At 41.9% G+C, this 22,857-nt stretch overlaps 1 protein-coding gene across 1 annotated transcript in view; it reads right to left on the reverse strand.

Moving 5' to 3' along the window:
- Positions 1-22,857, reverse strand: part of SOS1 (SOS Ras/Rac guanine nucleotide exchange factor 1) — an 84,324-nt gene that overhangs the window by 14,942 nt on the left and 46,525 nt on the right. The window contains exons 11-17 of the mRNA XM_020794738.3: positions 9,898-9,979; positions 8,609-8,731; positions 7,467-7,570; positions 5,720-5,939; positions 5,048-5,167; positions 2,363-2,525; positions 1,534-1,651 (exon numbers count right to left, since the gene is read on the reverse strand). Coding sequence (XP_020650397.3) covers positions 1,534-1,651; positions 2,363-2,525; positions 5,048-5,167; positions 5,720-5,939; positions 7,467-7,570; positions 8,609-8,731; positions 9,898-9,979 — 930 coding nt within the window. The remainder of the gene's footprint in view (positions 1-1,533; positions 1,652-2,362; positions 2,526-5,047; positions 5,168-5,719; positions 5,940-7,466; positions 7,571-8,608; positions 8,732-9,897; positions 9,980-22,857) is intronic.

The raw sequence follows: 22,857 nt of genomic DNA on the forward strand, positions 1-22,857 counted from the left end.
AAAAACAGGTGAGCCTGATTTGTTGCCAACTGATTCTTCCAACCTTTTCCCAACATTGCCTGTGCCAAGCTCCCAATGCGTCACATGGTCAGTAACACAAGGCACTTGCCTCAATCAATAGTTGAAGGGTGTGCCAATGGGCATGACCAAGCTGTTTTGCCAACAAGAAATTTCTTTTCTTTTCTTTTTTAAAAAAAAAATCTCTCTGCTCAGCTCTTTTTCTCTTTCAAAACATCACATTGCTCAGAGATAAATAAACCTTTTGTTTGTCTGGACTAGCACCTCATAACACCTAATATCCTTTTCTTTCTTAAAACACTTCCAAAAACCCAGCTTTTCTTTGAAGTCTTTGTTACGACTACAGATGGGGGTATTCGAATACGAATACAGGTCCCTTCCCACAGGTGGACATCACGAGGGTCCAGCCTCCTGGGGTTGGACCGTTCACTCAACTTCTGCTGTTGCTGTGACTTCTGAGTTCCCTTCCTATCACTCTGAAGCTCGCGTCTGCAAGCCACTTTTTGACCTTGCTGTCCTCCCGCCTCCTGCCAGGAGTGGCTTTCAGACCGCAAGCTCTGGAGCAATAGGAAGGGAGCGCAGAGCTCACAGCAACAGCAGAAGGTGAGTGGATGGTGCGGCCCCAGGGGGCTAGACCCTCATGTCCACCTGTGAGGGAGGATTCGTATTCATATACCCCCATCTCTAGTTAGGACCCTCAGTTCCAATACTCAGTTAACAACAATGGCAATATAGCAAGATAATGTATGCATCTCTCCTAGTTTCCCCCCCTCCCCCCCACACTTCTTTCTTCTTTTTCTCTTGTATCCATTTTCAGACTATAAACTAAGGTGCATTGAGGAGCATATAACCAGAGACTAAACAAGTTTTCTAGTTTAAATATAACAGGGATCTATTATTTAGCCTACCTTGGACATTTTTAGTACTATTGCATGAATGAAAGGATGAGGGAAGGCTAACCATGAAGACACGTAGGTTGTTCTTGGCCTACAGAATATAGTGGTGGTGGTGGAGAGTCAGAGAATAATTAGCAAACACTTTGTTTAAAGTTTGCAGTAGAAAATTCCATGCTGCAAGGGATGGCTTGATACCACACTCCCCAGCTGATGTTTCCAACTGATGTCTGAACTCTCCTCACACAAGCAGACTTAGCATGGACATATGCCATGAATTTTTGAGATGCTTGCTACAATTTTTTTCTGTGCTATCCAACCTGATAAATTGGATTTTCTTCAAGAAAGCATGCAATTTGTTGTTTGTTTGTTTTTAGTGGAGAAATAAATGTACCACCCTATTCTGTTAGAATATAGTACGTTAGGCTACATTCCTTAGAACCGAATAGGCCCACTGACAGAAAACACATTTGATTCATCCCACTGAAATATGATGTTTTTATGCTAAAAAGGCAACAGGCTGGGATATAGTTTTTAAACTTTTTTACTTTAGATTAATTCCACATCTTGTTATTTAACTATCTGTGACTTTTATTTTTATCAAGAATTATGTTCTACATACCAAAGAAAGGCACGCATGGAGGATTAATAGACCTGAGCTTTGCCAAGTATTTCTTATGGTGGTCTTCACTAAGTTCATGAGCTTCTTCAAAGATCTTTTTCTGTCGGCTTGGGATTTGCTGAAAATATATAGGGAAAGCAGTGAATATTTTTTTTCCAACAACAAGCCACAAGCTAGGGTGGTCACCAACATTCCCTCTAGGTTTCTGTACTGCTGCGTTGGTGTAGCGTCATTTGAAACAGGAAGTAAACAAGCCAGCTGCCTGTGCACAACCCAGACAGAGCTCTGGGCAAGCATGTGCACTACTTAGAGGAAACATTGGTGGTCACAAATTTGGAAGGACCACCTGGGCCACTCAATATTTACCAATCTATTTGCAAAGTTTGTTTTCTCCAACTCAGTGAAATACTTTCCATAAAAATAAATCTGCAACACTTAATATGGAAGTTCAACTTGACCTTATAAGAATGAGGCAAAATAAATATTTATGTTGCACTTTGCAAATGTTCTAACCAGATACTGAGATTATCTGTATGACCTAAATCCAATATCATATTGGGACTTCAGCATCAATGTAATTAAAAATTCTTCTCCTCTTCTTCATGCAGAGTCTTCAGTACTTCACTGGAGAGCTTCCCAGCTCTCTGAAACAGGTTTTTGAAGTGTGCAATGGATTACTGAAGATAGTCCCCTCTTTAAACCACTGATGGAAGCAGTTTACTCTTTCAGATCTGAGCCTATATGCAGAAAAATGTATCCACCAACCTCCATTTCCCACACTAAATATACACAACGAAATACTTATGCCCTTTCAAAGGTTTTTACTTACTTCAAAGGTGTGATCCAGTCTGTAAATTGGTGCAGAGTTCATAGCACTGACAACCTCAAGAACACCGTTAAAGTTGTTTAGTTCTTGAAAAACTTGCAAGATCTCAATTATCCGACAAACTACCATCACTCTTTCTTCTAGGTTTTCTGTTTCTACAATGCATCTAAACACACACAAAAAGTTTAAAATTTCTTAGGACAATGCTTAAAAGCAATACAGTGGGGGCTCGACTTACGAACGGCCCGAGATACGACCTTTTCGACTTAAGAACCGCTCTGAGAGGAAAATATTTCCTTGACCTGCGAACTCTATTTCGAGTTACGGAAGGGAGGAAAAATGCGCATGAAAAACCCTTCCACAAAAGCCCTTCCCTTTGCTTTCTGTTCCTGGAGGTTGTGCAGCGTCTGACCCTGCCTACTAATTAATTACCCATGGTCGGTTCTGGGGAGAAGGCACAGAGCTTTTCTTTCCAACTGCTTCCCGTTCTCTCCCCACACACACACACACTTCCATCACCACAGTTTTACTCAGGCAGAAGTGTCCAGAGAGGAGGCCGGTGCCGCTGTCCAGATGTGGCCTGGGGAAGATGCACCCCTTCCCTGGGCGAGTCCCTCCCCCTAGAAGCCGAGCCCGGGAGGTGAGTGGTCGCCATGCACACCCCGGCCCGTCCAGCCGCCGCTTCTCCACGCTTGGGCAGGCTCTCCCTGCACAGCGACACCCCCATGGCAAGGAGGAGGGGGCGGCAGGGGGAGAGTAGCTGCCCCGAGGGGCCAGCTAGCAAGCGGGGAGCCCCTCTCCCTGGGGGGAGGACTCTGGATGCTGGCACCGCCGCTCGCCAGCCGAGTCCTCCGTCTGAATCGTGCTCTGAGGAGGGGGGGGAGAAAGGCGACCAAACAGTAAGTTTCCGCCTGGCCGCCGCCACCAAGTGCTGAGGAGGGAGGGTGGAATAGAGAGACAGAGAGAGAGAGGAGTGTTGAGGGGAGATCCTTGCGGGGAAAGAGGGGAGGAGGCAGGGATTCCCCTTTCGGTCCCCAAGCCGCCTGGCCGCCACCACCACCAAGTGCTGGGGAGGGAGGGTGGGAGGGAGGGAGGGAGAGAGAGAGAGAGACAGAGAGAGAGGAGTGTTGAGGGGAGATCTTTCTAGGGAAGGAGGGGAGGCGGGAGGGATTCCCCTTTCGGTCCCCAAGCCGCCTGGCCGCCACCAACAGGTGCTGGGGAGGGAGGGTGGGAGACAGAGAGGAGTGTTGAGGGGAGATCCTTGTGGGGAAGGAGGGGAGGCCCCCCACCCCCCACAGTCACTGCCCCCGCCATCAGTCCTGGGGGGTTGCCCTGTCTCTCTCCCCCTCCCTCCCACTCTTGTACCCCTCTCCCCAGAAGAAGCGGAAGGCTGCGTATTCCTGCCGCTTTTGGGATGCAAGGGGGTGTTTAAAATGGGGGCAGCACCCAAACAGACCCCCTGCCTGGCTCCTTTCCTCCGCTTCATGGTGTTGTTTCAATGGTGAGAAACAAGCAAGGCGACCTTGCCAGGGCCGGGGGAATGTGACTCCAATCCCGGGAACCCCAAGCTCTTGATGCTTGTCTTGTCTTGTCTTGTTTGAAAAAGTGCTTTGCAAACTGTTCTGTTGTCTGAAAGGTGCTTGATTTAAAAGGTGTTCTCTCCCTCCTTTGCTGCCCCTTTTTCCCCAAAACATGCTTGGCTTGGCTGAAAAGGTTGGCTGAAAAGTGCTTTGCAAACTGTTCCCTGCCTCCCCCCCTCCTTTCCTGAACTTTTCTTGACTTAAGGGGGAAAAAAGGAAAAATATCCCCCTCTAGTGGTAGAAGGCAGAATAGCACCTTCCCATTAGTTGCTATGGACGGAAAACAGCAGATACGGATTAAATGGTTTTCAATGCATTCCTATGGGAAATGCAGATTCGACCTACAAACTTTTCGACTTACAAACTGCCTTCCAATACAGATTAAGTTTGTAAATCGAGACCCCACTGTATTATAAATTCTAAAGTGACCTGAATTATCCTAACAGAAAATAGCTAAATATCATATCTATTAATAAAAATGGGTGATACCATCTAAAATGGTAATTTTTACAGACCTGAATCTAACTGGTAGTCCCAACTAGTATCAACCTACTGAAACAATGGAATTTCCAGGAGAATTGACTGACCATTCTTATGGGGACTACCTGCTAGATTTAGACCACACTGTGCATGTGTAAGGATTATTGTCTTTCACAAGAGCATACACCTGCCTACGGAGGGTATTTGATTCAGGAATAACTGAATAATTTGATCACACCAGATAAACAAACATCTGCCCTGAGGAAAGGCTGAGTGAAAGAAATCAAGATTAGAGAAGTATCTCATGAAGAGATGCAAGAAACAGCTTTTTCAACTAAACTAAGCTCCTAAAATTTAATTATTTGCAGTGCAATCCGCTGTATCTATTCCACATATAAATCTCACCAAACTAAATGAATATGGACTTGCAGCACACCATTGATATTTACTAACACTAGTGAATATACTTTGCCTCAGTTTTTACAGTACTAGCAGCTGAGAACATTAACAACCACTACACTTACTTTCTGCCTTGAAATACCATTTTTATGGCTAAGTTACGGTACATGTCAGAAAATGTATGAACAACACTGAGAAGATCTAAGAATAAAAAACTCGAACAACTTACTTTTCAAACCACAAGGTAAGATTAGTGGTATGTCTTATCATTCTGAGCAGGTTAGGAGAATTGATTTCTTTATCTTCTTTTGTCCATACACTTCCAACCAGCTCCGATGGCTGCACAGCCCTAATAAAAGAGAACAGATATCAAACTGAAAGATGTCCAACTAGCTATCCTGTTACTAAGGTACTACTTAATAAGATTATCTCAAATATCTTCTCACTTTGATCAATAATTCTGAATAAGAACAAATAAGAAAAATGGGCCAATTTCCAATTTTCTTGCTTTGTCAATATATGGTAACATTTGCTCTGATTACCAGTTCATCTCCAGAAAGCAGTGTGACACTACCTCAGTTTATGAAGTCTGGAGAAAAGGAATTCTATGTTTTATATTAGAACTTTATTATGTTGGACATGACAATCCCTATCAAATTAAGAGGAACTGTTGGTTTTGAGTTAAATCCCTGATAAATACACATTGACATACTGAGGGATAACACTTTTCAGACAGTAGTGAGTGTCTACATGTGGATATCATGTCTGAGAAGTTTTATCTCTCAAAATGGAACATAATCTTGCTAGAAGAAACACAATATACAAATGACAAAACAAAACACTGATGAAGCATTCTATTTGGAAAGCTACTGTTTTCAGAGCGTTAAAAAAGAAAAACTACCTGTATAGTTCAGATTCAAGTAGAGTGAGCTGCCGAGCAATTTCTATTGGATGCAAAGTGAGCAGGTCAAATGTTTCAATGTGTCCTGGCCTGCTTATATGCCATTCAATTGGAGGTGGCGAGCTTTCAAAAGTAATATGATTTGGCCCAATAGCTTGTGCTTGCTTTTTCCTATGGATTATCTTTGTGATTGACTCAACCCATTTCTTCATAGCTTTCCCTGATAAAATAAAGAATAACTTCCATGAATTTAAATAAGATGTTACCTAGGTACCAACTTCTGATCATGCAAATGCCTAATGTACATAAAAACGCTAGGGAAAATTTACATAATGCAAAAAATCCTTTTCTTCCAGCACCAGCTTCAGTGGCCTGTGAGATGCACCTGGAACATTTACAAATTAAGTATGATGAAGACAGATGGTCTTTTCTTTGTGTTCAGCCTGTAGTAACTGCTCTCACTCTTGTGGACAGTTCTAACTCCCTGAACTTCCTTTTGTTTAAAACCATTTAGAATTAGTCATCTTCATGTCCAATGGGAATGGATTATTAAAAGTAGCTGATCACAGACCAAATAAAAATAATTTCAGTCTAATAAACATAGTATGTATAGATAATATTTATGACTATAGAGTAAGTACAGTCACAATGTAAATTTATATAACACAAGGATGGTGTATTATGTAGTATTTCTAACCAAGACACTATTTATTTTTGAACCATGTTGAGCCATGCTCTGTTTTGTAAAAATTCAAGAATCAGGCATATAAAGGAGGTATGACGAAAGATAAAAATATTTCAAATCCTTATTTTCTGTTTCATTCATGAAAAGACTCCTTCCATGAATAAAAATCTCTTTTCATATACAGAATGAGAAGCTGATTCCAAATAAGTATTTCCAAAGGATTCTGCCTGATTATCAAAGTGTTTCTTCTACAGAAATAGAAATTGTTTTGGGGATATGAGTTATTACTGCTGATTATAGAATATCTGTTTTGTATTTTTTAACCTTGTGCGGGTGATTGATAGTGGCTATTTTCAGACATTTAAGGCTTCCCATTCCTGTCTTGTTTTACCAAAAGGCTTTCCCAGATCCAACTGCATCCTAAGGTTGCTTAGGAACCTGGGGAGTTGGAATATAAAAACTGTAATTACCAAAATACAACTGTAGCTGATGATGTCATCAGACTTCTGTGGTGTACCTTTTCATGACGTGATTGGATTCCCAATTTTTTTGTCCCACGCAATATTACATGTTACTAGTCAGTGAGCAATTTAGCAAAAGAAAAGCAATTTGCTCTGATCATCAGCATGTTGTCCCTATCTGAAGGGAACAGGTTTCAGGGTGGGGTGGGCTAAAATTCATCAGAGTCAAGAAATACCCAACAAAAGAGGAAGAGTATTGTTTATTTTATTTGACTTCATTTTATTTTTATTCTATTTTATGTCTTCTGGATCTAGGTGTTTAGATGGAAGACACTTAATCCTCAACAAATGAACACTGCTTTAGATATGGCCATTTTTCTATCTTCATGGTACACTGAAGATTTCTATGGGGTTAGAAAATACCATAGTACTCATAAAAAGTAAGGTTTCCTTAAGCATGAAGGTTAATGCATGTATCCAATGACTACAACAGCTTAAACTTGATTTCATAGTCTGATATATTTTGAGCATGCAAGTCACAGAAATGATTCTACTAAAAGGGTTAAAAGGAAACGAAATCAGTCACATTGTAATCAGTTACCTCTAACTGTGGCAATGAATTCTTCTAGTCGTTGCAGAAGATCAACATCTCTCTCAAAATCATAGAAGTGATGCTCAACCCAATGTCTGCATACATTTAATACTCTATAATAACAGGAGACTTCATAAAATCTTTGAAATTAAAACATATTCAATATTCTTTTGACAACACCTAGAACAGTTATGGAATTAGTTTTCTTCCACTGAAAATTATATAAAGATATATTGTACTGCTTCCTTTGGGAAGTATCACACTGCTGCAAAAAGAAACCCCTTGCCAAATTCTTAACCTGACTTGCTGGGCTTGAAAAGGTATGATAGGATTACTGGTTCCCCAATCTCTACTCCAGGCTCAAGTAGCTGGGAATCAGGAAAAACATACCTAGTTAGGAGCAAACCTAATCAGGTTATAGTGTCAGGATGGCCCACTGTCTACATCTATAATCATCCTGAGTTTCTAGGACTGATTAACCTCTCTCTTTGAAGGACAAAGGACACTTGATGACCAAGATGTACTCATTTTGGACCAGGAAGATAGGTGGTTTTAGAGAGGGGTCAGGAAGGCCATACATATAGAAAATCCCTCACTTAACAGGGGTGGAGACCTTATACAATCTGTCTTCTATTTATCATGCTGTCCTTTTGTCTGTCCCCAGGAAGATCAGGACTACACCCTCCAGAAAGACCACTGTTAACAGCTGCTAATGACCCATGACAATGGGTGAAGAAGGACTGCAGAAAGGGGATTTCACTCACCCCCCAGTCCTTTGTCCCATCTAACAAGCCTATTCAGACCAGGGGGAAGTGAAACCAAGGTGGAGGATATATCAGGGGTCTCCTACCAACTCTCTTCAGACTGAAGAAACTACTTAGATGAGTAGCGAAATGTTTCAACCCAATAAGAAAGAAGTCATGACTCAACTTCCAGATAACCTAACACGAATGACTGAGAATCTTCAAAAGAAAGCATTAGTGTGTGCATGAAACACTGCATACAGTATTTGAATCTAGTCCACTAAATTTAAAAACTAGGATCTAAATTTAAATAAGAGGTTTGCTTGTTGATTCCATCACCAAATTTTCAGATTCTGCAATTGGTGACTTTTGAAGCATTCCTGGAAAAATAATACTCAAAGTACTTACCGTAGCTGTACAGGTTGTATATATTCCTTTCTAAACCTTTTTAATTCTGCACTAAGAGGCTGATCTCCATTCTCCATAGCTATCCGGTCTGCTTCTGTTGGTTCAGGTTCTGGAATTTCAAACCTAATATGGAGTGAGGTAAATATCAAGTGATACCTTTGCCAAGAAGAACACTAATTTAAAAAAGTAGGAATCAAAATATTTAATTTTCACTACTGTGGAGTCTCATGATGGCAAAGATATAATTTACCCCATATAAGACTGGTGACTTCATGAGCTGCTGAATTTCCCGGAAAGTAAAAAAATGCTGATTCCCCACCCTGTGAACAAAGAATCCTATGAGATCTTTTTTGGGAAAGCCATTAGTGGCTACAGCACAGGGGCGGGGGGGGGATCTATAATTTTTTTTGAAAAATGGCATCTCTGATATGATTTTACCGACAGGGAGATGTTCAGAAATTAAAGTTTTCACTCCATCTTGTGGCCCCCCAACAGCTTCCCCATAATGAAAAGAGATTCTATGGGACCTCTGGGAGGAAAGGGTTCAGATTTTTTTCTCTTGAAAAACTATCATGGCTAATGTCACCATTAGCCTTATACAGCACAGTTCTGTGAAAGAGACTTCTGCCACTGAGAAACTGCAAGTATGAAACAAAATATTACAACAATTTCCTGGATTAATTTAGTACTTTAATATCTCTCAGCAAACACCATTGCTTCCCTGCTCTAAACAAACCTTTTTGTGTGAAATATGGTGCCACATATTAAAAAAACACACACCAAAAACCCACTTCAAACACTTTAAAATCTACTGCTTTACTTTATTTATCCAGGTATACATGCATAGTAAAGAAAGGGAGTTTAGCGCTCGCTCCAATTTTAGGGAATTTTTTCTAATGTTTTTTTTATAAAACACAGATTTAATTCAACAATTAAAAGGCTTCAGCTGACTACACCAGACACCAGGAACCTAAAGCAGCAAGAACTTTGCTCTTCTGACATAAAAGTTGGAACTCTCTCACTATTGCAGGTAAACATTTCCCTGTTTATGTTTGTATGCATTTTCAAACAATTCCAATGTTTGTACAGTATGCATTTTTGTACACATTTGACTGAAAACGTTTGCCTCCTCTAATTTATAGAAAAGTTCAAAATCTTGTGTACATGTTGTAATTTTTGGGGAAAAGTAATGTACAATATACTTCTTTCCAAAGGATAGAGATATTTAAAAATCTCATCTGAAAAGAGATGCAAAATTAAGAGATAGCACTTAAGAAAAATCCCATTACCTTTCTATGAGTAGGCTCAATAATTCCTGTGGCTTACAAAATGACCTATATGTTGTAAGAAATGTTCGAACAAAGTTGGGATCTGGGATAGAAAAAATTACATATTTCAGAACATTATTTTAATAACACAGACAGCAAATGAATAATTATAAAGAACTTGAAAACCACAAAACACAATCTATTTTAAGTATTATGTCTATCTACGTTGGCTATAAAACAAATTTGATTCACATCAAACAATTAAAATGCAAATATTTGGGCCAAATGAAGATCTGTCTTGTAACTATGGTTGGTGAGATAGGATAAGAACATTCTTTCTTGGAAGAGCTAGCAGCGTTAGTCTGTGCAAGCATATTAAGTAAAATTCAAAGAAACAAAACACAACAAAATAAAAAAGACTAAAAAAAAAGAGAAAAACATGTGGCACCTTAAAGACCAACTATTATACTGTATTTTAATGTGAGCTTTTGTGGACATGTCCACTTCCTCGGACATAAGTGGACATGTCCATGAAAGCTCACATTAAATTAGCTAGGCTTTAAAGTGTTACATGTTTTTGTCTCTTTTTAAAATGTTGTTTTTTGTTTTGCTTCTTTGGATTTTGGCTAAGGTTCTTTCTTGATAGCTTCCTGCTCTCCTCATAATCAGTTCAGGGAAAGAAAGGTTACTTACCTGTAACCATGGTTCTTCGAGTGGACCTCTGTGAATTCACACATATGGGTTTAGTCTGCGCCTGCGCTGACATTCTCGGAGCACTCTAGAGCTAAAAGTAACAATTTTATGGTGTGATCCCCCATGAGGCACAAGCTCCTCCCACCCAAGATTCCCTTCAGTTCCTGCAATTTGTCCGCCGAGCATGAGAGTTATACAACAATAAAATACCCGTGACGACAGAGGGGAGGATGGGTGGGTAGTGTGAATTCACAGAGGTCCACTCGAAGAACCATGGTTACAGGTAAGTAACCTTTCTTTCTTCTTCGTGGCCTCTGTGAATACACACATATGGGTGACTGGCAAGCTTACTTATTGCCAGGTGGGACATCACGGTAGGAAGGATGGCATCACATTTCTGCCAAATCCAGTGGTATTGCATGTACCTACATGTAGCCAGTATTGCTGTGCAAAGGTAGATGGCATGGATCATATTGGTGCATGGTAGATGTCGAGAGTCTCGATTCTACTCTGGATGCAGCCGAGGTAGACAGCACTCCGTGGAGCGAGGCTAAAGTTAATTAGATGATGACTCGTCTGACCGCTGGCAAGCCATAGATACAGCCTGGACTATCAATCTAGAGATGGATAGGAAGAAACTGGACTTTTGAAATGAAAAGAATGAAAGCATCAAAAGAGCCTGTCATCTGTTTAGAAGCTCTGGTAGTGTCCAGAGAAAATGCTGGTGAGCATCTTACATAAATATTGTGGAGCATGTGCTCTAAAGGAGATGATGGTGATCTGAAGAATGATGGTAAGATGAAGCATAGATAAACATGAAAATAGTCGAATACATCAGGAATGAGACATTAAAGTAGGAAGTCACTTTATCAGGAAAATTGAATAACAGGTGGATCGAATCACAATCCAGCTATTTCGCGTGTTCCCTTGGCAGATATGACAGCCACTAGGAAGGCTGTTAAAAGTAAGTAATTTGGCATTTGAAGAGAAAATGGGCTCGAATGCCGGGCACATGAGTGAATTCAGAAATCTATAGACCATTGAGGAACAATGCGTTTACATGGAGGACGGGTGGTACTGAGTCCTGTGAAAAGATGTTTGATCCTAGAGTGAGACAAAAGTCCTACCTACCAGAATAATCTGGTTAATGGGCAACAATAACAGATATATAACATTTTAAAGCATAAACAGAAAGCCAAGTAGGCAACAGTTTCTAAGAAAGTTGGTAAGGTAGTTCTTTGTTTCAGTATATTTAATAAAGATTTATTTATTTACACATCGACATCGAGTTCATGGTTTTTGAGCTCGATCGAGCACTGATGCCAAAGTGGGAGTATTTCCCAGGTTGCCAAGTTCATGGAAGTTAGGAGGTGAGGAACCAGAGGGAACTGACATGTGTCTGTCTATATCGATCTGAGACAGGCGAACTAGGACCAAGTACCTCAAGGAGGTATTTGGATCGCATTTGATTAGGAATGATGGTGATGGAAGATTCTCCGTAGAATGAAATGTATCGGAGGGAAGAGTTATGGCAAATTCCCTGTCCACTGCCATATGAATATGTCCCCGACAGTGTTTCTGTCCGCACCTGCACAGGAGCAATAAAACCTGTAGTCAGCATATGGACCCCAGTGAATACATTGCAGGTAATACTTTCCAATGGTGATAGAACCGAACTTGCAGTTACTTGGATTAGGGATCCTCTAGTTGGTCAAAAAGAAAAGATACCACTATTGGAGTGGTTCGAGGCTGAGTCTGGATTGCTTTAGCACTGAAGCCGTGGAGGTCATGAATTTGGGGAGATGATTGCTAGTATTTTTTTTTTTTTTAGAAAAACATACGCTATAGTACCAGTACAGGTAGATGTCCATATCTCAGAGGGGAAGGTTATTATCAAACTGATGTCCTGTACCATCTGAAAGACCTTGCAAATGTTGAAAAATTGAATGGCAGTGAAACCTTAGGAATTACTGATTAGATAATAGTGTTGAGGCTGGAATCTGGAACTTACGGTAGAATACACATGAAAAGATTTCTGAGACCAAGGATGGGACGGATGCCTCCGTCCTTTCTATGTATATAATAGCACAGTAGAAGCCATGCATAAGCCACATGTAGGAACTTGGATTATGGCATGTTTGCCCAGGAGGCAGAGGTCTGTTCCTGGAGGATATAGACAAAAAGAGTGAGTCTAACGTTACTCAAAGGGGAACAAAGACAATTATATAACGTAACCTTGAGAGATGTGGTGACATTCTTGTATGAACCGAAATGTCTGGGAGGCTGAAACTCCAGATATGGTTGAAAGGACTATGGGTAGAACTGAAAGAGGGATGAAAGGGCTGTCGGCCCATATATAATTTAGCTGTTTTCCTATTCTGTGTAAATAATAATAATATTTCTAGTGTCACCAGTCTAAGACTGAAGAGACTGGTACCATATAATGGAAGACATTCAATTCTGTCCTATGTGTCCTTGATGAGCCAGTGGATCGTGACTAGGTGAGCCTTCTATAGATACTAAGGATGTGACAGTAGTTGAAGCCCTTTGCATGTCAAGCAGCAATCCTGTGTTGCTTTGCTAGAGTCGTGGTCTCAGAGCAAGAATTTCTAAGCACTGTTTTAATGGATTTCAAGAGAGGTAGAATTTGAGACCAAAATTGCTCCAGGTAGGCGCCTATTGTGATTGATAGTTGGCCACATGGAGCAGAAGTGAATGAAGGGAATAAGTCTCCCTGCCAAAGACATCAATGTTTCCGTATTCTTATTAGTAGGGTTCAGGGAAATCATTTCTCGTTTTGGATAAATTTGTTCTACGATGACAGAAATGGGACTGGAGCCATCCCAAAATTTCTATGTCATTTCCTCATACCTTGTACTGTGATACATTCTTCCTAGATCTTTAATAGGAAGTGGCTTGGTGCAAGCATCCTTTATTAGCTTCAGCATAGTTAGTGTAAGTGCTCAGCTAAGTGATGGCTGGGTCTGGAAAAGGCGGTTCCTCCATTCCCAATAGACGGGATGCAGTGAACCGAGAAGTGAGCTGTGCGAATGAAAAGAAGCACACTGAAGGTGACAGAGGATGATAATGGATCGCATCATATTGGAGGGAGATTCGTTCAAGGAGTGTGATCCGAGCTTATGTCCAGAATTGGCAGATTCGAAGCCAGGACCGGTCATGCTCGATCATAATGGGCCTTGACACGAGATGGATTGGAATTTGGAAAGCATCTTTTCCTGCCAAAGTGTTGTATGGTAGAGAAAAAGAACAAAAATCTTTTCCATGTTGAGGTCGATCCTAATGGATTCAACGTACATTGAAGATAGTGGCAAAGCTGGTAGCTACGATAGAAAGAAGTCAAACGGATTGACTAGTCAACAGCAGAGAAGTAAAGAGCCCACTCAGTTTGCAGTCCTACCAGCAGTTCTGCCGGTCAAGGCACTGCCTCCCCACATGTCTAGGGGCGGCGGCTGGTAACTTTGGGGTTGAGGCTTTTAACGTTCCTGGAATGCCATAGGCTGATGGGAACATCTTCAGGCTCTTGCAGATGTTACAGCACAATGAATGTGTCACCTTCTAGAGCTTGAGCAAGTTATCAAGAATAACAACCTTTCTCTGGCTAAAAAGCCATACACCAACAAATGGCAGGTCCTAACCTGTCAGTTGCTTAGACACTAGTTTTCAGGCATATCGAGCAGCAGTGGGCTCGTGATGCACCTGCAACAGTGCCTCCCAGTGATGTGGAAGGCCTGAACTGTAAGCGTGCACATGAGCTACCTGCAGGGTGGGCAGAACCAAACAACGCCGACCAAAGAACTCATCTGTTGACAGTAAAGGAGTGTGACCATCTGCGACAACCGAGAGGGGTGTAGGAAGATTGGTTGGAAACTCTTCCACCCCCCCCCCCAGTGACTCATGTGAGTCTCAAACCTGAATGGGTTAACAGCAGGTTTGATCAAGGCTCCAAACATTATGATGCCGGAGCCGGGTTCGAGGGAGCACTACATCTGTAAAGCGCATGTGGAGGCATAAAGCACTCCACAGCCCATGGCTCAGAACGATGCCAGGTAGAGCGGGATGGTGATGGTGGCCGAGAGCTCATAGCTCCTATCCCAAACAAAAGGGACTGGTCCTACGCAACCTTGTCAGTGTGACAGGACCTACCTGAGGAAAATTATCCAGACTTACGAGACAGCGGCAGGGTCCTCGGGTGGACCCTTGTGAGTCCTTTCCTTATGAGCCTATGCGGGCACTGGCAGCTGAGACAGGGCCGCAGGCTACTTTGTGAGCCAGCCCATTGATAAAGAGGGCTGTTTTGTGCCAAATTAATAGCCACCTGCAGGTGCTACCCCAGGCAGGAATATCACCGACTAGCAGGGCTAGTGGTGGGAGTTGCTGCAGCCCCCCCTTTCAGAGGCAAACTAGGGCTGTCAAATGCTGCCAGAAAGCTTTCGCCTCGGCACCTGGTTTTGGAAATAGCAGCCACGTGAACAAGGCCTCTGATAAATCAGGCCCAATATACCAAACACCCAAGGGTGTTACTCCAGACAGGCAAAGCACTGACATGCAGGGCTAGCCGCAGGAGCTGAAGGGGCCCATTGTATCCCCAAAGGGAAAACCCAAGCCTTACCATATGCTGCTGGCACATCTACAGCCTCGTTGTGCAGTTCCCTCCAGAAGTCGCAGCTACATGAGCAGGCGCACGAAGGAGGGTTGGTGTGCGGCACTCACACACAGAGGCGCTTCCCATGTCAGGAGGAATCACTGACAGTCAGGGAAGGTGACCGGGGCAACAGGAGGCCCTTCTTCTCCTAGGGACAGGGCAACAGAGCCCTAACTCCTGCAGGATCCCTTGAACAAGCCCCTTGAAACAATCATCCATCGATGATTCACCAGTCTCTCTCATGGTTGCTCATAGAGAGGGTGTGGTTAGACATGCCTCCTTTTCACTCTCTTCTTCTCATGAGATAGAGAGACTTAAGCTCCAACTCAGGAACGTCAAATGCCCGCCCTCATGTAGGGCTAAGAAGGGCCACGGCCGGACTGGACGGTAGCGCAGTCACTGAATGGCCAGTTGGAGCAGAGGCTATCAGGCGATCCCGAAGTCTGTGCAGGTAGAGCTGGCACGTCGTCTCCTCAGAGGCACATTCACTAGCCTCTGGCAAGGATTCCTCTGTTGATGTAGACTTAGATTTTAAGGACTCCTTGGCATTGTCGGGTCCCCTACTGCGGCCTGCACCTATCTGGGTAAGATGTAGCTTACTCAGGCAGAAAATCATTAATGTGCCTGAGAGTCAAAATGAGTAGGCCGAAAAAGGCGGGAAAGGAGAAAGAAGTAAACAGTTGAAGTGTGTGTGTGGGGGAGAGGGGGGTAAGCCAAGTAGCTGGCAAGCAAAAAAAAAAAAAAAAAAAGAAACAACTCACGGGGGGTCATAGATTAGATAATTGAGAAGGGAAAGAATCCAATTTAGAGGGAATTGATCAATAAGCTAAGCGGAAAAACCCCTGTGGAAATAGCTCTATGCTCTGTAGAACTTTACAGCACGGCGGAAAAAAGGAACTGAGGGGAATCTTGGGTGGGAGGAGCTTGTGCCTCATGGGGGATCACACCATAAAATTGTTACTTTTAGCTCTAGAGTGCTCCGAGAATGTCAGCGCAGGCGCAGACTAAACCCATATGTGTGTATTCACAGAGGCCACGAAGAAGAACTACTGTTCTGCCTCAGGACCTGGAAATGCTAACAGCTAGAGATGGGGATGACTCATCATTTTGGCGAGTGGTCCTGCTTCGTGAGTCATCAAAAGTTAATGACTCAGTAAGAATGAAGTTGCCCCTATGAAGCGACAAATAACAAATATATTCATCAATTTGTGTGGGGTGGTTATTAAAAAGAAACACACCCCACTGCCACTGCTCCCCACTGTGCCACCCCCCTCCACCCCCATCAACACCTCCTTACCGTAATCGCTGGTGCTGCCGCCGAGGTCTCCATCAGGCCGCCGCAGGCACGGCGTGTAAAATGGGAAACTGGCTGCCCTTTCTACATGCCGTGGCTGTGGCGGCCTGATGGAGACCTTGGCAGCGGCAGCAACAATTACGGTATAGGGGTGTTGGCGGGGGTGGGGCTAAGGCAAGGAGAGGAAGGGGGTGGGGGGTAGGCTGTGGGGGTGGGTGGCTGCTTATCAGCCACTGATCAGCTGACCTGCAGCCGATAAGCAGAATGTTTTTTTAAAAAAAAAATTACGAAAGGATGAATAAAATGGTGAAATAGTCATCCCTTCGTATTCGTAGGGGGGTGTCTCTGGAACCCACAAATATGAAGGGACGAATAGTAAACAGATCAATGATTTTCCATGAATATCAATTTTTTTTAAATTCACCTCTATGTCTACTAACAGCATTTCCTCACGGGTGTACTCTCCATAGATTTTCAGGCAGCTCCAAGCTATAAGTCTACCAATGAGAGAAAAGAATCAAAATGAAGACTTAGCTTCATTTTGTAGATTTCCTAAAAGTTCAGCAATTAGAAGAATGCACCGGACACATCTAAGTTGAGGTCAAAATGCCCTCCTGTTACTAGATCAAGGTGGCAAACCCTCTGGCCCTCCAGTTGTTCCATACTTCAGCTCTTGCCACTCATCCTATACAAGTTTCCTTTTCTTATTTCTAAACAGGAGGCCATATGGTAGCAAAGAAACAGTCCAGGGGACAAACTGAATGTCCATGTTCTGTCAACATAAAGGGCCAAGGCTCGATGAACACCGAAAACATTTTTTTCCCCAGTCAAATCTGCTACCTGAACTATTTCCCTCACAAACAAAGCTTCAACCTAGCCCAGTGATGGTGAACTGTTTTGAGCCCAAGTGCTCAAACTGCAACACAAAACCAACTTATTTATTTCAAAGCGCCAACAATGCAATTAAACCTGAATACTGATATTTTGGTTTAGGAAAAAAACCTGCCCCCTCAATGCAAGGGTTAAATGCTTGTTTCCCCCCCGCTAGAAGCGTTATTAACTGAGAAATACTTACTGCTCCTCCAATCCCTCATTGGCTAGATAAGCAATGGCTGTCATTGCACTCCTCCACTGGACTAGCAGAGCGGAGTGCCAAAATCTGGGAACGGAGGATGGGTAAGTATTTCTCGATGATGACTTATGGCTCATGTGCCCACAGAGAGGGGTTCACCATAGGCTCGCCATCACTGATCTAGACTGTCTGTTTTGGAAGCCAACCCTTCTTAAGCTCCCATAAAAATGCACTGTGTGAAGTGCCCCTCATCTAGACAGAACAGACAATTTATGGAACAATTTAACATGCCCACCCCAGGTGACATATATTCTTAAGAAGGGCTGTACAGACTACACAAGCAAAAATTACCTAACTTTTTAAGAAAACTTTTTTTTGGTAACACAAAAAATGACAAAAGAAAATGGAAAACTAAAAAAACACTAAACAGTAGAAAAGCTACTTAAACAAGAGAATGGACTCCTGATTTTTTTCCTGCTGCTTAGTTGATGGACAAAAAGGAATTGCAGGGAAACTTAGGATGTGCCTAAGTATGCATAATGGGGGGGGCAGGGCAGGATAGGATTCCCTCCAAAAGTTACTCAGTCCTAGAAGGCCCCAAAATGAAGCTCTGCACTGGTACAAAATCCAATTACGTGAATCAAAGATAATGAAGAAGAACCGGTTCTACTTTTTGCTTCTCACTAAATGACGAAAGCCTTCCAGATTTCTACATTTTTTTACTTCTCTGATTCCCTTGATCTTTTTCATTTGTCAGCATTTTTACATTGGTCCATCCAGAAAATTCTTATCACCCTGAGATTATCTGCTCTTTAAATACTTCTACATTTTTCATATCTTCTTGCGAAATTCCACAATTCCATATTATACATAACAGAACAGAGAATAATACATAAACCAATGTGTATTCTCAAGCCAAATTCAAGTTTTTGCTGCATAGTACACTTCTCATCCTAAAGCAGGTATTCTGGGTCATCTCTCTTCCAGTTTTTATTGCATAGTCATGTTCCCACTGTTTATTCAACCAAAAGCCAAAGTACTTATACAGTGGTGCCTCTAATAGCAATGTTAATGCGTTCCGCAAAAAACATCGCTATTGGATTTCCTCGCTATTCCAAATGAGGTTTCCCATTGAGATGCATTGAAAGCCGGCTAATCCGTTCCAATTGGAACGAATTGCCGTTGTTGATGGAAAATCTCCATAGGAAACCTCGCTATTCAAAATGCGGTTGCCCCATTGAAATGCATTGAAACCTATTCAATGCATCTCAGCAGGGGAAAAAATCGGTTCCCTCCTTGCACTGATGGTGCGTTCCCTTCGCGCGGGGGGGGGCTCAGCCCAGCGCAAAGGGAACTCAGCGTTGGGTGCAAGGAGGGAGCTGATGTCTCCCTGGCCAGCGAGCTTGCTTTTCCAAATGCGAAGCAAGCTCGATGGCCAGGGAGAGGTCGCTTCCCTCCTTGCACCCAACGCTGAGTTCCCTTCGCGCGGGGGGGGGGGGGGAGGGGGCGAACTCAGCCCAGCGCGAAAGGAATTCAGCGTTGGGTGCAAGGAGGGAACCGATCTCTCCCTGGCCAGCAAGCTTGCTTTTCCCGACAATCGCTATTCAATAATGGCCCATAGGAAACATCGCTATTCAAAGTGAAAAAATGCCCTGAAAACCTCATCGTTATTCAGTTTTTTCGTTAATAGAGGCGCTCGCTATTCGAAGCACCACTGTACTTGTCAACACACTTCACACTTTCATTTTGCATCTTCAACCATATTTCTTGGGCTGCTCACTTTTTTTTCTTGATAATTCTAACAAGTAGTCTAAGAAATGCATTCAGTCTTTTTTAAACCCTGAAAAGCACTGGCGTACTTATCTATATTTCCCCTTGCCAACTTTCATTGCAGCTTCTAGTTACCAGTACAGATTGCCAATTATACAAATATATTTGGAACCCAGACTATTTTTTTACTAAAGATAAAAATAGCCATCAGGTCATCCAATCTCCACTAAGAGAGGAACAAGAAAAGGAAGAGCTAAGAAGGAAAATCACTAGGATTTAGGAAGAGATCCTATCTCCTTCCTCACAAAATGCTTGCTAGCCTTGCTTAGCCTGAAAGACAGAATCTCCCTGAGCTGAACCCTTTCCTGTCTACAATAATAGGCAATATACATTCTTCCTAACTACTCTTCATATAAACTACTATGTTTTTTTAATGTGCATGCTTGAATTCAGGTTAATTCTGTTAGGTATTCTCTAGCACTGGAATGGGCTTTAAATATAGCTAAGAGAAGCCTGGTGTTATTGTTGTGTTCCCAACAGAACAGCACATTTACACATACTATGAATACACTGTGAAATCACATACTGTAGTATGCTCATTTCTGGATAAAACATGTAACCCTTTTCTAATCTTCATTAGTTCTGGTGTTATTACAGAGCAAGAACATTTTCCTCATAAGAATCTACTGCTCCAGTGGCTTCAAATACCCCAGTAGTTCAGTTAAAAATATACATATAATCAGGTAGGAAGTCTGGCCATGTGATAAATTTGTCTTCAATACATGCAAATGAAAAGCTAAAAACAATGTCTAAAAATAATAAATAATCATTCCTGAGTGCTTTATGAAAGGAAACGGACACTATGCTGACGCACAAGCACTGAACATATCAAATCTTATAAATAGAACAGCATAGCATTAACAAGAGAAAAATCTGCAGATTCTTTCAGAACCTAATCTGGAAGCAGGAAGCATATGCTCCTCACACAGAACTATGAAAAAAAACTAAAACATAGTTTTGGGAAGACATAAAAACATTCAGCTCAAAGATGTTATTCTGCCTGTACTGAATTCAATGGCTAGTGACTCAACCAAGCCACATATGCCCCTTCAGTAGCTTCTTGCTCTGAATCCAGCTTTCATTCATTTACACAAACTAATCAACAAGAAAACCACCCAGTATTTTAGCAGGAATAAAGGCAAGTCATCAGAATGTATTTGCAAACAGCGACACTTTGGGTAGAAAGAAACTGAAGCCATAACTCCAGTTTTACTGGCATCTATAAACAGCCCCTTCGTTAACACTCTATTCCACCATATAAGTATAAAAATAAACTAGGAAGTTACAGCCAACCATGACTTTCCAGTATGTCTGAATCAGGAGCTATGGTTAATGGTTTCCCAGCATGTCAGGTAATCTGTAGATTCCACAATTACCATTAATTGTTGCTAATCATGGTACCAACCAAACCATTACTCATAGTTCTGAATCAAAAGCAGCATACAGTTATGGTTTACTGCAATTAATGGTAAAGCTGTGGTTAACTGTAGCTTCCCAATTTGCTTTTCCACTTGTCCAGTGATATGGGGTCAAATATTTTCTGTGGAAAATTTCCAGTGCTTAATTCCTCTGTAGAAAATTTTCCATTTCTAGAAACAATTACATAATAAAATGTATTAGCAACAATGAAAGGAAGCCAAATTCCCTCATTGTGAAATTAAACTAACTAATGCAAGCAATTTTGAAAGCATTGACTATGAAGCTAGAGATGCCCCGATGACCTAAGTAGAGGAGTGTAAAGTTTTGTTCAAAGTAACTGAGTGGCCAACCATACTAAATAATGCACTGTTCACTAGTATTAAAATTAGCATTCAATGTTTCTTTTATATTTGAACAAACAATGTGATGTGTTGCTATAAATGTTTAAACACAAGTATTCTGAAAGGGGACATGGTGGGTCTGTGGGTTAAACCGCAGAAGCCTCTGTGCTGCAAGGTCAGAAGACAAGCAGTCGTAAGGTCATATCCACATGACAGAATGAGCTCCCGTTGCTTGTCCCAGCTCCTGCCAACCTAGCAGTTTGAAAGCATGTAAAAATGCAAGTAGATAAAAAGATACCACCATGGTGGGAAGGGAACAGCGTTCAGTGTCTAGTCGCGCTTGGCCATGTGACCACGGAAACTGTCTACGGACAAATGCTGGCTCTACAGCTTGGAAACGGGGATGAGCACTGCCCTCTAGAGTCAGACACGACTGGACTAAATATAAAGGGGAACCTTTACCCTTTCCTATTCTGATAAAAACAATTTTTACACAACATCAGATTTGTTTGAAAACAATGACTGAAATCCTATTGCACAACTAATGCACATGTAACTTGAAGTTGTATGTGCAGTTGCTGCTGTACTGCTGAGAGGGAAGTGCTATACTCAAAGCATTTCCACTGGTGTATTGTTCAACCAGTCATGCTGGGAGCAGACAGTCAATTGCACAATTCCATAGCATAATTCAGTGGTTCCCAACCTTGGGTAACCCTGGTGTTCTCAGAAGCCTTCACCACCAGCTGTGTTGGCTGGGGTTTCTGGGAGTTGCAGACCAAGAAGACCTGGTTACCCAAAGTTGGGAACCATTAATCATTCTGTGTTGCCAGATGTAACACCTGGCACATTTGCACTGGCCTAACTTTTTGTTACACATGCCTGCACTGAATACTTACCAATATTTAAATGATATTAAGTGTGCCAAATTTGCTCTTAATTAAGCCATTCAAATATTTATGGGCTCTTGGTGCATTATAAAGCATTGCTTAGTAAATATAAATCAAATGAACATACAAAAGCAAATCATACTTCACTGCAGTAATTTGAATATTTTGAGGGCAAAAAAATCTAGAAATTTCTCCAATTCAAAATTTTCTAGAGAGCTGTATCACTGTTCTTGCCCAAATCAACTAGCAGCTAAATCAGCTGTGTGGAAGAGCACAAATCTTTTGTATAGCTTTATTTTATTAATATAAGTTATGATTCTTTGAAAATGGCTTATTATCTGTCCTCTAGCATTTCACACGATTTGCAAGCAGAAACCTCTTTCTTCATATGTATGTAACACATTTTCTCAGTGCAATAAGCTATAACTGGGCATATGACATTATACCCCAAGATCACATGAAAGGTCTTAAGATTGTATGTGCAGCAGAAAAAAAACATTGCCAACAAGTTTGGGACTCTTAAGACATTGGTCTGTGCCTGACAAAATGGGCATCTGATCCATGAAAGCTATCAGGTTATAGCTTTTCCCCCTGATGTAATAAAGATATAATCCATCCAGCATTGTATTTTGTACAGATCACTGACTCTCATCAATTTTGGGGAAACTATTGAGATGCCAGAAATAGCCACACGCTCCCTGCAGCAACAAGAAGAGACACAAACCCTTAAAATCAGCAGAGCAGGACTTCATACTGAGGGAAATATCTGTTTCTAACAATTA

Source organism: Pogona vitticeps, chromosome 1, assembly GCF_051106095.1.
Source record: "Pogona vitticeps strain Pit_001003342236 chromosome 1, PviZW2.1, whole genome shotgun sequence".
Taxonomy (NCBI): domain Eukaryota; kingdom Metazoa; phylum Chordata; class Lepidosauria; order Squamata; family Agamidae; genus Pogona; species Pogona vitticeps.